The sequence below is a fragment of the Saccopteryx bilineata genome, chromosome 2 (assembly GCF_036850765.1).
Source record: "Saccopteryx bilineata isolate mSacBil1 chromosome 2, mSacBil1_pri_phased_curated, whole genome shotgun sequence".
Taxonomy (NCBI): domain Eukaryota; kingdom Metazoa; phylum Chordata; class Mammalia; order Chiroptera; family Emballonuridae; genus Saccopteryx; species Saccopteryx bilineata.
The window spans coordinates 174,789,307-174,805,445 of NC_089491.1; the positions used below are offsets into that span (position 1 = coordinate 174,789,307).

The window sequence follows — 16,139 nt, forward strand, 5'->3', positions numbered from 1 at the left end:
AGTATATGGTATTATTTTTTGGTGTACAATCACACTGGCTAATAATCAACACGTCGGCCAAAAAGTATTGTTTAGCACAGTAGTTTGGCACCAGCATTGCATAAACTTGCCTCATGAAACCAGTTCAAAGCAATCTATCTTGACTGTACTAGCTTTTGGACATGGGTGCTGGATAAAAAAAAAAAGAAATGTACGGATCCCAATTGAGCAGTAAGAAATAACTGAAGATGCCACATGTGCCATATAGAAGAAATTATTAAGTAAGCAGGGCAGCTCATGAGCTTTCTTGTGGTAACTAAGTTTTCCATAGAAGAAGCAGCTATTTTTAGTACCTCATTGAGATATAGCAAGCATACCACTAGAAAGGGCCTCAATAAAAACATGAAAAAAGCAATCCCTTACTCATTATATTTCAGAAACCCAGGAAATAAAGTAAATTTCATCTGAAATACATTTCTTTTTCTTTTTTTTCTTTGCTGCCCTGATCAAAGATAGAACCCACAACCTTGTTTTGGGACAATACGAGTAAGCTAATTGACCCTGGCTTTTTTTTTTTTTTTTTTTTTTTAAGATTTTTATTTCGGGAGTTGATGCTTCCTGCTCCTCCCCCCTTCTCTCTCTCTCTCTCTCTCTCTCTCTCTCTCTCCTCTCTATAATGAATAAATAAAATCTTTAAAAAAAATTTTTTTATTTATTGATTTGAGAGAGAGGAGAGGAAAGGGCAGGGGTCCCCAAACTTTTTACACAGGGGGCCAGTTCACTGTCCCTCAGACCGTTGGAGGGCCGGACTATAAAAAAAACTATGAACAAATCCCTATGCACACTGCACATATCTTATTTTAAAGTAATAAAACAAACCGGGAACAAACACAATATTTAAAGTAAAGAACAAGTAAATTTAAATCAACAAACTGACCAGTATTTCAATGGAAACTATGCTCCTCTCACCACCAATGAAAGAGGTGCCCCTTCCAGAAGTGCGGTGGGGGCTGGATAAATGGCCTCAGGGAGCCACAGTTTGGGGACCCCTGGGAAAGGGGGTGGGGAGCAAGAGCCGAGAAACATCAACTCATGGCAGTTGCTTCTCATATGTGCCTTGACTGGGCAAGCCCGGGGTTTTGAACCAGCAACCTTAGCATTGTAGGTCAACACTTTATCCACTGCACCATCACAGGCTAAAGAGCATTTCTTACCTCACTCTAATAAAAGTAGACATAAAGTTTCCTGGTAGATTGGGACCTGACTATGTAAAACAAAAACCACATCTATTAACAGACTCTACAATCTTTTTTATTTATGGAACTCTAGTAGCTAAAACAAATGAATGCAGCTTCTTGGGTACCTATAGTTCTTAAGTCCCTATAGAACTTTAATACAGAGAACACTAGTCTAGAAGTCTTGAATTCTGGTTTGTAATTTTTAGTTCTATCCACCTATAAGCTATATGATTCCGGAAAGATTAAATATTCTAGACCACATATACTTGGCTCAGATTTTTATTCTACTTAACTTAAATATCATGCCATACTTAAAATAAGTCACAATATCACAAACATAAATTAATTTTTGTACTGTAGAGATAGCTGTCTAGCAATCTTTTTTTAAGTTAAAATAATACATTATCAGAAATAATTAAATAAGAATAAAATAAACCTGACCACTATTGATTTTATTTTGCTCAAAAATCAACCACAATGTTCATCATTAGGACATTGATGACATTAATAAATGAAATAAAAGCATGTTAGAGAATTCAGTTTCTATAATGGCATGTTTTTGTTTTAACAAAAGAAAACGTACTTTCGTGTAAATGACCACTTACACATACAAAAAACTTCATAAAGGTGTTGAACCAAACCACGAATAGTGTTTGCCACTGAGAAATGAGGTTGGGGTATTTTCACTTAACTTTATAATCTGATGTATTGGTTAAAATTTTTACTTCAAACAGGTATTGTTTTTGTATTAACATTTTTAAGTTAATTATAGGTATTAGAAAGTCTTGAAACTCAACTATAAAGTTTAGATTTTTGTTACACTAAAAGGGGCCATTAATTTATATAAAATTTAGTATTTGGGTATAATTATTTATCATACATTAAGTTTAAGCGTGTTATACCACAGTGCCTAGCCTAGCACATGGTTGATTCCCAAAAGTTATTCACATTTTCCTGTTTTGACTTGAGTGACAATGGTCTTGTTTTCAAAGAAGGAAACTTCATTTTGGCCGTAAAATGAGCAATCTCTTAGATATTACACCTAGTAAATGATAAAGCTAATATTCCAAATATGCTTTTCTCACTATTTTGTAGCTATAATCAGATCTATTTTTCAAGCAAATTAATTATACAGCTTATAAAATAGATTAACGGGGGAGAATGGATTAGTTTAATAGAGGACCAAAGTGAGAACTGATACCAAGGAATAGGAAAAAATGGGGAGAAGGTTGGAAGAGAGGGGACCTATTTGGATATGGTATCTAAAGATCTTTATAAATGGCATGCTATGGGGGCAGGGAGGAATGTTGGATGAAGAACCACTGGTGACTCAAGTTTTGAAACACTATTTAATTGTTCTTAGTGGTACCTTCACAAGTGAAAAACAAAGGAAAAAGAAATGTAAAGTTGATGAATTTGGGTTCATGTATGCCTTGATTAATAAAATCCTCATTTACAGACACTGAAGGCCTTAGGCAAACATACCTCTTTCAAAACATGCTATTAATGTCACCCTGGCCAGTGGTATAGTGGATAGAGCATCTTCCCAGGGTGCTAAGGTCACTGGTTTGACCCCCAGTCAGGACACATGAGAAGCAATCAATAGTACAACAAAGTGAAACAATGAGATGATGCATCTCTTTTTTTCTTTCTCTTTCTCTCTAAAAAAAATACCATTAATGACTAGAAATAAAACAATAATTATGTGTTATTCTCAGCAGCAGGGAGTACAGCAGACAGCCCCTCAACAGTCGGTGCAGTATTCACTTCCACAGACATCCATCTCCAGTGAGGCCACTACCACCCAGCCAGTGAGTCAGCCTCAAGCTCCAAAGGTCTTGCCTCAATTATCAGTTGGAAAACAGGTAAACACTAAAAGTATACTAAAAGGGAACTCCGTATAATCTGTCTTTCCATGCATATTAGGCCCTCTACCTTCTCTAATGGTAAAATACCAAAGTTGATTATTTTTTCTGCAAAATGGAAGGGGAAAAATTGCTCCTTTTGTGCATATGCATTGTTTCATGTAAATGGATACATACTGAGAGCAGTGACAATCTTTTTATCAGTCAAATTATTTTGACAATGTTAGAACTGATTGATTAATAAGCGTGTTTTGGTAACTGGACCTAAGACATTTTTTAGAATTGTGTCAGCTATATCTCATATTTCAGGTCTGCTACTGTGCTATATTTTCATGTAGATTTATGCATTGTTTTGACCCTCATTGCCTACTGACAGAAAGTCATAAAAACCCTTTATATGGAATGGTGTTTTTTTCTAAGGCATCCTTCAAGTCACTTGAAAGTGCCCTGTAGAAGGTATGCTCTTCTGAATGACCTTTTTAATTCTAACACTAGGGCTTGTTGTACTTGTATTTTGGCACAATGCATTGTTTCTGTCATATTTTATCATTCTGAGATACCATCAATTGTAAAATGCACCATTATTTTATGTATCACTGAGAATTCACACACCATTAATTGTAAGATATATTTCAGTTTCACAAATATTAAAATGACAATGCATCCTAGAATTACTGACATGGCAATACCTGCTTTTACAGGCCTGAGTTATAGGCAATAATTCCACTGGGACAAAATTCATTTGAATTTCAGTAACTTAAAATATCAGCCATAGATTTAGTGACAGCAGACAGACATGCCAATGAGTTATGGTGTAGGAAATATATCTCAGTAAAAAACCAACCGATAGATCGGTTGGTTAGAGCATTATCCCAAAGCACGGAGGTTGCCAGTTCAGCCCCCAGTCAGGACACATACAGGAACAGATCGATGTTCCTGTGTCTCTCCCTCTCTTTCCCTCTCCCTCTCTCTCTCCCTTACTCTCTTGGTAAAATCAATAAATAAAAATTTTTTTAAAAAAAGCTTGCCTATGGAAGAGTCCTCTTTTTATTGTTGAACAATTAAGCATTAGCAAACTTTTCTGCAAAAACAGTAGTCAATCAGCCTCTTTGTATCCTGCTATCCTTTCTCTATTTTTATGTGGCATATTAACTTACACTAATGTATAGAGGGATTTTTTTATTTTTAATTTTCATTCTTTTCAGCTAATACATAAATCTTGCATTTGGTGCCCTTGTCTTTTTTTTTTTTAAATCTATCTGTTTTGTTTTTCTTTACCTTCTCAGCTTCCAGTTTCCCAGACAGTACCAGCTATCCAAGGCGAACCTCAGATCTCAGTTGCAACACAACCCTCAGTTGTTCCAGTCCATTCTGGTGCTCATTTCCTCCCTGTGGGACAGCCACTCCCTGCTTCCTTACTCCCTCAGTACCCTGTCTCTCAAATTCCTGTATCAGCTCCTCATGTGTCTGCAACTCAGACAGGTTTCTCGACCTTTCCCATCACAATTGCAGCTGGCATTAACCAGCCTCTGCTCACCTTGGCTTCATCGGCTATAGCAACTGCAATCCCAGGGGGATCAACTGTGGCTTCTAGTCAGCTTCCAACCCTTCTGCAGCCTGTGACTCAGCTGCCAAGTCAGGTTCACCCACAGCTTCTGCAGCCAGCAGTTCAGTCCATGGGAATACCAGCTAACCTTAGACAAGCTGCTGAAGTTCCACTTCCCTCTGGAGATGTTCTGTACCAGGTATTGTGTTGGCTAGCAAAAGGAGGGCACCAGAGGGTTTGGTTCTAATAGTTGACCAACAAGGACTTGATGATCTAGTAATTGAATATTAGAATGACTAACAGTGGTAATAGTTGTTGATCTCACCTAGAGAAGCTAAAATAGTAAAATTCTGAGAAAAGATAGGGTTATGATGTCTAAATTTATTTCTATTTTTCTCAAGACACTTCTTGGGAGAAAAATGGTTTTCCTAAAACTCCATGTAAGCTAATTGAATGTTAGATATGGCTACTAAGAGAGTACATCAGGCAACTTTTCTAATAGGAATAAAAAATAATAGCCAACATAGCATTGATAAAAAGCTTCAGGGTTTGGATTTAGAAGATTAGCATATCATGATATGACTGGATTGACTGGCACCTTGAAGAGCTTTTGCATTCTCCCATGTAAGATTGGCTAGAAAGTAGATATTTTTCTAGAAAAAGTTATATGTCTTTTTCCTCCTGTTTAAATCTCAAGGAGGAAAAAAAAGAGTTTACAGTACAGTTGTAGAGTCTTCTCCCCTAAATTGAAATCAGTCACCATTTCAAGAATCATCTTTAAATGATTAGGAAAAGATTAAGCTACTATTCTTTCCTATGTGCATTCTTCTTCTTCTCTCTCTCTCTCTCCTTTTTTTTTTTTTTTTTTTTTTTGGCATTTCTTGCTGTTTTGCTAATTTGATGACTTGACCTGCACTAACCTTCCTCATTTCTGTCACAGGGCTTCCCACCTCGACTGCCACCACAATATCCAGGAGATTCAAATATTCCTTCCTCTTCCAGCGTGGCTTCTGTTTGCATCCCTTCTACAGTCTATTCCCCTCCCATGCCGACAGAAACATTAGCTACACCAGGGTACTTTCCTACAGTGGTGCAGCCTTATGTGGAATCAAATCTTTTAGTTCCTGTGGGCAGTGTAGGAGGACAGGTTCAAGTGTCCCAGCCAGCAGTGAGTTTAGCACAAGGCCCCACTACATCCTCCCAGCAAGCAGCTCTGGAGGTAAATGGAATTTCTGCATGTTTATATTTAAAGCATATATATACATACATATTAATAGTGGGATAAAAATTACAGAGGTGAAACATAGGTTCCCTGGTTTAGAACTCAATTGGAGACTATTTCAAACTAACTTCTGAATGACTTTTTTTTACAGCAGAATGAAATGCCAATGTGGGGGCCTTGTTGCCACTGGCTGTTCTGTTGGGAAGTGAGTGTGACTCAGAGAAGATTAACCCTATTAGCACTTCACTTCTCTAGCTAGTGTTTTAGCCATTCTTCTTCTTTCACAAATTCTTGCCATTGGCAGTCATAAGAATATATTATCCTGCTGTGCTCCCGTAATTATTTTTGCCCTATTAGGAGAAAGATCTGAATCATCTTTGCACTTTGCTCTGCCTACCCTATTGCACACTTCTGGTAAGATGCTGGCTGCATGGCAAATTGTATTTTCTCACTATCTAGGAACCATTTTGGCTGATATCACACCATGCAGTCTATATCAGAGACTAATTTTAGAAACTTCCTTTAGAATTTTAGGACCACTGTCTCTAGAGGCTGAATATCGAAAGTTACTAGTAAATTTAGTGCTTATAGAACTTAGGAGAAGGATAAGAAAAAAACCAGTAGCTTTTTGGGAATAGTGAATAAGATTTATTACTGCCAAGATTTAAATTATCCTTTCTGTTCACAGAGTTCTCAGGGAGTCTCTCAGGTTGCGCCTCCAGAGCCAGTTCCAGTAGCACAGCCACCACCTACCCAGCCTACCAGTTTGGTCTCCTCTATAGACAGGTATGTAAAAGTAAAATTCTCTTATCCTTGACTCGTGGGTAGGATGGTATGAAACTTCAAAATATCAAACCTGGTTACATCTCATATTGCAAACGGAACTTTTTTTTTTTTGAAGTGCACATTCAGATGTTGCTTCAGGTATGAGTGATGGCAATGAGAATGTCCCATCATCCAGTGGAAAGCATGAAGGGAGAACTACAAAGCGGCATTATCGAAAATCTGTAAGAAGTCGCTCTCGTCATGAGAAGACTTCGCGCCCAAAATTGAGAATTTTGAATGTAAGCATTGCTGATTGGTGGGTAGTAGTCAGTATTATTTAAATATTTTTAAAGTTCGGGTGTATTGATGAAACTTTAGAATCTTCTTATCACTCAAATGATACTGTTAAATTTCATAGTTCTGTGATAAGGTTCTATTTACCTTTTAGAAAAAGAACAGCTTTAGTTTGTAAAACAAAAGAGTTTACATTTAGTCCAGACTCTTCAGTGGAAGTTAAGTATGTATCTCAGAAGCTGATATTTTCTTAAGGTTTTCTTGCTACCAGTTTAAGAGGCAGAGTACCAGTGCCAGGAATAGTGGTAACATAAGGCTAAGTTAACTGCATTATTTTCTCAAATTCAGTAACAAAGGTGAATATGGTCTTCTGTGATACTAAGTACCTTTTCTTTTTTTCTTTTTAGGTTTCAAATAAAGGAGACCGGGTAGTAGAATGTCAGTTAGAGACTCACAATCGGAAAATGGTTACATTCAAATTTGATTTAGATGGTGACAATCCCGAGGAGATAGCAACAATTATGGTATGTCTACATATGGAGTTTTGTTTTTATCTTAGCACTTGATTTAAATATCCACTGTTCTAGGCAAATATGCAGTATTTTGTAATTTTGACAGTTATGCATTTATTTTGATGTGAATTTAGTACACTCAACCTGTGATTTAAGATGTTTTTGTCTAAGACATGTCTAGTATTGAACTAAATTACACATCAAGTAAATAATAATATAGGTGATAGGCAAATAGGGCAGAAGTCATGAAATTGGTAGTTGCATGACTTAAAGCTTGAAAAATATCATATTAATCATACTGACATCACATTTCTTTTACAGGTGATCAATGACTTTATTCTAGCAATAGAGAGAGAGTCTTTTGTGGATCAAGTGCGGGAAATTATTGAAAAAGCTGATGAAATGCTCAGCGAGGATGTTAGTGTGGAACCAGAGGGTGACCAGGGATTGGAGAATCTACAGGGAAAGGATCACTATGGCTTTTCAGGTTCTCAAGTAGGTTTACCATTCCCATAGTGAAGGTCTTTTTATTTAAAATATTAATCATAGTGAAAAATTTGCCATGCAAAATGTCCAGTGACTATTACACTTCTGACTGAGATTATCAGATGTTTATGTTTCTTTGCATGTGGCAATTTGCTTTGCCAGTTAAGATTGCATTTGAGAATGAATTGAATTACTTTTGTTTGTTGTAGAAATTGGAAGGAGAGTTCAAACAACCACTTCCTGCATCTTCCATGCCACAACAGATAGGTGAATTTCTTTTCTTTCCATGTTTGCTCTTACCTTTGACCAAAGAAAATGAAATCTTGAAGCTTCATGTCAGTGACTATATATATATAATGTAATTAAGTGATTTGTTTCTTTTAAACCAGGCATTCCTACCAGTTCTTTAACTCAAGTTGTTCATTCTGCTGGAAGACGTTTTATAGTGAGTCCAGTGCCAGAAAGTCGATTACGAGAATCAAAAGTTTTTGCCAGTGAAAAATCAGATACAGGTAAGGAATTGCTTCTACCACACATTTCTATTAATTCAGCATCTGTGCTATATTGGAAGTTTGGTCATTAGCAGTCATTCACATGATGGGATAAACAATAGAGAGGAGTAGAAAATTGGGATCATAACCAACAGACAAACATATGAAGGAAGGAAATGATGATGAATAGAGAAGAATAAAGAAAAAGCCAAAAAAGATAGCCAGAACTAGGCAGTCTACATAAGAGGTACTGTGCAGATACAGTAATATGTGTGTGTTTCTACATTTAGTACTGTTGTATATGCTCTGAGGTTGCTTCATGGTTTGTTTGGGTGTTTTGGGGTTTTTTTTATTTTATTATTTTTTTGGAAATAAATTTTTTTAATCTACCCTTTTAAAATAGACTGATTCTGAATTGTTTATTTTCCTTTGCAGTTGCTGCCGCTACGTCTTATGGCGATGAAATGAATTTGTCTCACTCTGCTTCATCCCTTAGTCTACAGCAGGCCTTTTCTGAACTTAAAAATGCCCAGGAGATAGAAGGACCCAGTACAGCACCTCCCAACTTTAGTCATACAGGACCAAGCTTTCCAGTAGTACCTTCTTCCATGGGTAGCATTGCTGGAGTCCCAACCACAGCAGCAGCCACACCTTCAGTCTCAGTCCCTATAACTAGCTGTCCTCTTAATGACATTTCTACATCTCTAATCCAATCTGAGATTACAGTGCCCACTGAAAAAGGGATTGCCATATGTACAGGTTTAAGTTCAAGTGGCCTCCCTATACCACCTGCATCTGAATCACCAGTACTTTCCAGTGTGGTTTCAAGCATCACAGTACCTACAGTTGTCTCAGCATCAGCAACATCCCAGTCAGTTCAGGCTCCCACTTCTGGGAGTATTGTTTCTAGTACAGGTACTTTCCCCTCTATTCCAGTTTCAGCAACCTCAGCCTCTGTAGTGGGCAGTGCTGCTGCCCCAGGGGCTAAACCTCCACCTGCATTATCTCAGCAGTCATCAAGCAGCACTACAGGGGCAGCCACATTAACCGCAGTTTCTGCCACCACTCCATGCCCAAGCATAGCTTCACAGCCATCTTTTCAGCTTAGTAGCACCTGTGCTCCCACTCTGGCTGAAACAGTGGTGGTCAGTGCACACTCACTCGATAAAACATCTCATAGCAGTACAACTGGATTGGCTTTGTCCCTCTCTGCATCGTCATTGTCTTCTTCCCCTGGCGCAGGAGTATCTAGTTCTATTTCTCAACCTGGTGGGGTGCATCCTTTGGTCGCCCCCTCAGCTATAGCTTCTACTCCTGTCCTTCCCCAAGCATCAGGACCTACTTCTACACCTTTATTACCCCAAGTACCTAGTATCCCACCCTTGGTACAACCTGTTGCCAGTGTGCCTGCTGTTCAGCAGACGCTCATTCATAGTCAGCCTCAACCAGCTTTGCTTCCTAACCAGCCTCATATGCACTGTCCTGAAATAGATGCTGATACACAACCCAAAACTGGAATTGATGACATAAAGACTCTAGAGGAAAAGCTGCGGTCTCTCTTTAGTGAACACAGCTCGTCTGGACCTCAACATGCCCCTGTCTCATTGGAGACATCACTAGTAGTGGAAACCAGTGTCACGCCAGGCATCCCAACTACTGCTGTTGCACCCAGCAAACTCATGACTTCAACTACAAGTACTTGCTTACCACCAACCAGTTTGCCATTAGGAACAACTGGTTTGCCTGTTATACCAGTGGTCACACCTGGACAAGTTTCTGCCCCAGTCAGCACAACACCAGGAGGGAAACCTGGATCGGCTCCATCAAAGCCACCTTTAACTAAGGCTCCAGTAAGATTCTTGTTTTGAAATAGTTTGATAAATATGAGCACTCTTTACACTCAGTAAGTGGATTGTTTTTCAACTCAGCCTTGCCAATTACAAATGAAGATTTAAAAATGCTTGGCTGATAGTAGGTACTTGGTATTTACTAAATAAATTTATAAGAATTCATAATGTTTTAAAATTACAGCATTTCTTCCTAATTGGTATAAATGGAAGGAATCTGTATCCCAAAAGAGAGCTAAATGCTTCTGCTGGCAATTATGCAGAGTGACAGCAGTTCATAATCTTTGTTTCAATGAGAATGAAGCAAATTTTTTGCTTTGCTTAGATTCCACAAATATATAATATGGAGCTTATAAAAAATTGGAAGTTGGTGATAAATTTCATTCAGAGGAGGAGAAAATCTAATCCTAAAAATAAAAATAACTAGAACGTGTTTTCTAATTCTGCCATAGTGGATATCCTTTCAATCTCTCTGACATTCTCTGAGGAACAAGACTGTACTTTTCTTTTTCTTTAAATTTTATTTAGACAATTAATTTTAACAGGGTGACATTGATCAGTTAGAGTACATAGATTCAGAGAAAACATCTCCAGATCATTTTGACATTTGATTATGTTATATACCCATCACCCAAAGTCAAATTGTCTTTCATCACCTTTTATTTGGTTTTCTTTGTGCCCCTCCCCCTCCCTCTCCTTTCTTCCCCTCCCCTTAGTAACTACCACACTCTTGTTCATGTCCATGAGTCTCAATTTTTTAAGACTGTACTTTTTTTTTTTACTATATTGCCATTGTATTACATGTATTGCCATTGATGTGAGGTTATTTTTACAGTATGGTAAAATAGAGGCTTCACTCAAACAAAAAAACAACTTGCTTGATAGTGTTGGATTTCTGTTGCCTTTTGTTATCAGAATTGCCCCTTGGTTATTTCTGAACTATTTTGTTTGTTTTTGGAAAAGCCTAATTATACTATACCAAGTCAGTGGTTCAAAAATATCTGGACTGTGCCTCTCATGTCCACACAGCCTTTCTTCACTCTTATTTTCCCTAGAGAATAACCCCTTATTCCCCTTATTAAATTTTACTATTTATTTTATTGGTATGTCACAGTAACCCCTATAATAGTATCATAGTTATGTCCTTTATTTAAGATAGATACCAGCATGTAACCCAAGTGACAGGAATGCCTTCTAGATATATTTTATTTAAGTTAGTTGATTTTTTTCTCCAGTATGTAATCTTTACTTTTTAGTGTCTCACGGACTTGAATTTCGCTTCATTGTCTGTAGGTGCTGCCAGTGGGTACTGAACTTGTAGCTGGTATTCCATCCAGTGAGCAGCTGCCACCTTTTCCAGGACCTTCACTGACTCAGGTGCCCCAAGACTTGGTAGATTTCTTTTTGTGCCTGTATTTTCTTTCACAGAGTTTATTTATATTCTCCATTGCTGGATCATGGCTTCTGGCTTCTATTTGGTTTTGACTTAGTAACAACTTTATTTTAAAACAGTGTAGTTAATGACTCAAGCCCACTTAAAGTATGTACTTTCATAGTATTTTCATGGATTTTTTGTTTGTTTTTTGTAATGTTGCTTCAAGTCATTGAGACAATATTTAATATTAAAAATATTTTTGCATATCTTACAAAGTAAGAAAAGGGCCAAGTTGACATTTTGCCAGACAAATATAACTACCTCTTTCTACATTCACACTTTTGTAGAATAGTGAAATTGCATATTAAGTATGAGATAATTTCATTCTAGATAATCTTGGAAATAAAAAATTACATATAAACAAAAGTACTTTGAAAGTTCCTTAGGAAAGGGTATATACTGATAATTGATAATACCTTTTTTTCTTTCTTTCTTCTTTTTTTTTTTTTTGTATTTTTCCGAAGTTGGAAACGGGGAGGCAGTCAGACAGACTCCTGCACGCGCCCAACTGGGATCCACCCGGCATGCCCGCCAGGGGGCGATGCTCTGCCCATCTGGGGCATTGCTCTGTTGCAACCAGAGCCATTCTAGCACCTGTGGCAGAGGCCATGGAGCCATCCTCAGTGCCCGAGCCAACTTTGCTCCAATGGAGTCTTGGCTGCAGGAGGGGAAGAGAGAGACAGAGAGGAAGGAGAGGAGGAGGGGTGGAAAAGCAGGTGGGCGCTTCTCCTGTGTGCCCTGGCCAGGAATCGAACCCGGGACTCCTGCACGCCAGGCTGACGCTCTACCACTGAGCCAACCGGCTAGGGCCAGATAATACCCTTTTTCTATGAGTTCAGTGCAATGAGTTTTTTCTTGAATTTGACGTTTCTTTCCATGACCACCTAATGAAGTAATTGGCTTACATATAGGTGTAGGTATAAGGGTGATATTTCATGAAAAATATATGTATTTTTAAGTACAAGAAAATATCACACAGCTCAGCTGATACGAGATTTCTCATAGAGGAACTGAGATAAATGGTGTGATTGTGGGATTTCTGTCTCACACTCAGCTCTGCCCACTAAGCAGAGTGGTAGTCAGAATTGCCTCCAGAATTTCAACTCTTCTTTCCCTTTCCCACGCTGCTCTCCCACCCCACACATTTAGTTGAATTCCCGTAGGAAGTACTCGTTATGTATCCATTGTAACTATGAAAAAGCTCCTGTGTGGGAAAAGCTGGTATTGAAACTAAAGTAGGAACTTATTTTAGAATCATATATAAGAAAAGCATAGTAAATTGCTAATGTGAGAAGTCTGAATTTATCTCTACTTCTTTAATCCCAGATATACAGGAGAATATAAATTAATGAATTTGCCATAATGAAATAGTTACTCAACAAAGAACCCACTCCATCAGGCACTTAGTTTTTATTAAAAAATTACATTGGAAGTCTGTAAAGTAGGAGTTTTAAACCTACTTTCTCATTAAAAACACATATTCAGATTCCAAAGAGGGCTCTAACTGTGATGAAAAACAGCAGTAAGACATGTGGAGGGGTAAGGGCAAGTGCATAGTGCCTGCTTACATACAGGTAAATAGCATACGTGAAGGCTAGAGAAGAATGAATAGGTTGATAGAAGCCAAGACAGGTGTAGGTTTAGAGACTGTGGCAAAGGGTAACAGTTTTGGCCTTGGGATGGCTGGTAATAAGACCTGGTTAAGAAGATGGAATACTGCCCTGGCCGGTTGGCTCAGCGGTAGAGCGTCGGCCTAGCGTGCGGAGGACCCGGATTCAAATCCCTGCCAGGGCACACAGGAGAAGCGCCCATTTGCTTCTCCACCCCTCCGCCGCGCTTTCCTCTCTGTCTCTCTCTTCCCCTCCCGCAGCCGAGGCTCCATTGGAGCAAAGATGGCCCGGGCGCTGGGGAAGGCTCTGTGGCCTCTGCCTCAGGCGCTAGAGTGGCTCTGGTCGCAACATGGCGACGCCCAGGATGGGCAGAGCATCACCCCCTGGTGGGCAGAGCGTCGCCCCTGGTGGGCGTGCCGGGTGGATCCCGGTCGGGCGCATGCGGGAGTCTGACTGTCTCTCCCTGTTTCCAGCTTCAGAAAAATGAAAAAAAATAAATAAAAAATAAGATGGAATACTCAGACCTTCGGTTCCTCCTTGCTGCCATTTATACAGTATAAGAGTATAGATTGTTAAGACCTGAAAAAGATATTTCTGATAGTGACAGAATATATTAATGCCATTTCTTATTTGTAAGGATGAGTACTCAGAAAGATGTACCAAACTGAAAAATATGGAACATGTGTTATATTTAATCTGCTTATAGATACTTTTTTTTTTTTTTTTTTTTTTTTTGTATTTTTCTGAAGCTGGAAACGGGGAGAGACAGACTCCCGCATGCGCCCGACCGCATGGGCACACCCACTAGGGGCGATGCTCTGCCCACCAGGGGGCGTTGCGCCTGGGGCAGGGGCCAAGGAGCCATCCCCAGCGCCCGGGCCATCTTTGCTCCAATGGAGCCTTGGCTGGGGGAGGGGAAGAGAGAGACAGAGAGGAAGGAGAGGGGGAGGGGTGGAGAAGCAGATGGGATGGGCGCTTCTCCTGTGTGCCCTGGCCGGGAATCGAACCCGGGACTTCTGCACGCCAGGCCGACGCTCTACTGCTGAGCCAACCAGCCAGGGCTTGATACATTTTTCAGAATATTTTTGAGAGGACAAACAGAAAACTTTTCTATCACCTAAATAATATGAAACATAAAAAGTAAGAAAGAAGGCTTAGAAACTGTAGAAACATAAGTGTAACAGTTTCTCTTAAGTCTTTAGAAGTTGACAAAATTTTGGGAGACTGGTAAATTATCCAAGCAATATAACTAAGTTGAACTTAGTATATTGAGTTTTACATTCAGTGAATAGACACATATTATGTTGTGTCAATCTAAAACACAAAACAATATATCTTGTATAAGTGGGCTCTGTGTATGTAGGGGCTCTGAATATGCCTAAGACCTGTACTTACTGTGGTGGTTTTCATTCAGGCCCAGCAGCCTCTAGAAGACCTTAATGCTCAGTTGAGAAGAACACTTAGTCCAGAGACTACTGCAGTGACATCTGCTGTTGGTGTGAGTTTTTAAAATCTTTTGATAAAATCTTTCCCGAATCATATTATATTCCTAGAACATAAGCTGTAACTAAAGCATTAATACCTTTAACACATATTTAGTCTTTGCTTGTTCAAGCCGAAAGAAATGAACACATTAATGAAAAATTAACCCTGACCCAGTAATGTAATTGGAAAATATTTTATTTGAAAAATATTTTTTAAATCTCTGATTAGATCAGTCCTGTGGATTTTGTATTTATGCTTTGCAGTAGGCTGTACTTTAAAGTTTTAACTTCTTCCTTTTACGTGTGTGATACAACAGTGTTCTGACTAGAACTTTTCTATGAATATTCAAGTATATATACTTCAAGTATACCATGAAAAAAATATTAAAAAGCAATATAGAAAGGTTAAAGCTCAATCTCTTTAAAATCTGCTTCTTTATATTAGACTTATTTTTAGGCTATTTAAGGAAAAGAAAAACTCTCAGACATAGGTGTTTCTTCACATATGCTATCATTCTTTCTGCCCTTTATAACGGCCAGAGAAAAGGCAGCAGGACAAAAGTTTAAGAGTGACTGATGCTAAAGATCTTGTGGTATCTGTGTGTGTGTTTTGCAGCCTCTGTCTGTGGTGGCCCCACCAGCAGTTACAGAAGCAGGAGCACGGCCTCAGAAGGATGGTGAGAAGCATCCTTCTTCTTATAGTACTGCTTCCAACCCTCCCTGTCATTGATTTTAAAGGTTACTATTTCAAAAACACATTCTTGAGCATGTAGGTGTACTTGAGATTATTTTAAATCAGATTGTTATATATTTCATGACTGAGGGCTATTGATACTCATATCCTGAGCATGTAATGTTAGCAAATTAATGAATCTCTTACTTTTTTTTTTAAGGGAAATATGCAAGGGATAATGATAGTTTCTTAACATAAAACTCTTTGTTATTAGCTAGACTAGATTTTTGCTAAGAGAGATGAGGCAATTCAAGCATGTATAAAAGTTAATTTACTGGTAACCTCTTGGCTTTTTTGACACTGAATATATAGATAATAGAGATAAACTTGAATAGCATAGAGGGTAGAAATACAAATGTAAGATTTTAAGTAATCAGTTTAAACATTTTTATCTATTTTTAGAGTCCTTAAAATTGACATGTCCATAAAATGTAATCTCTTTAGGAAGGTATACTTCCAACTTAATTTTGAAAAAATTATCTATATGATTAATTTAAATATTTTATTGGACTTTATCACCATGTGCTTAGTCATAAGTTCATATCGATTACTGCTGTTCTAAAGTTTTATAATGTGTGTCTTTTCCTAAATCATCAGTCTCACAGAACCTAAGAAAGTTAGTTTCTATTTTT

The 16,139-nt window shown here is 38.3% G+C and overlaps 1 protein-coding gene across 10 annotated transcripts in view; it reads left to right on the plus strand.

Moving 5' to 3' along the window:
* WNK1 (WNK lysine deficient protein kinase 1) overlaps positions 1-16,139 on the plus strand; it is a 197,307-nt gene that overhangs the window by 158,356 nt on the left and 22,812 nt on the right. For 4 of the 10 annotated variants that reach the window (XM_066258659.1, XM_066258660.1, XM_066258662.1 and 1 more), the window contains exons 10-22: positions 2,936-3,082; positions 4,369-4,827; positions 5,569-5,847; positions 6,539-6,636; positions 6,752-6,914; positions 7,317-7,433; positions 7,743-7,916; positions 8,117-8,174; positions 8,297-8,419; positions 8,834-10,248; positions 11,539-11,637; positions 14,705-14,788; positions 15,391-15,451. In XM_066258659.1, the coding sequence (XP_066114756.1) occupies positions 2,936-3,082; positions 4,369-4,827; positions 5,569-5,847; positions 6,539-6,636; positions 6,752-6,914; positions 7,317-7,433; positions 7,743-7,916; positions 8,117-8,174; positions 8,297-8,419; positions 8,834-10,248; positions 11,539-11,637; positions 14,705-14,788; positions 15,391-15,451 (3,277 nt within the window). The remainder of the gene's footprint in view (positions 1-2,935; positions 3,083-4,368; positions 4,828-5,568; positions 5,848-6,538; positions 6,637-6,751; positions 6,915-7,316; positions 7,434-7,742; positions 7,917-8,116; positions 8,175-8,296; positions 8,420-8,833; positions 10,249-11,538; positions 11,638-14,704; positions 14,789-15,390; positions 15,452-16,139) is intronic. The other 6 variants (XM_066258661.1, XM_066258667.1, XM_066258668.1 and 3 more) reach the window with 4 other exon arrangements.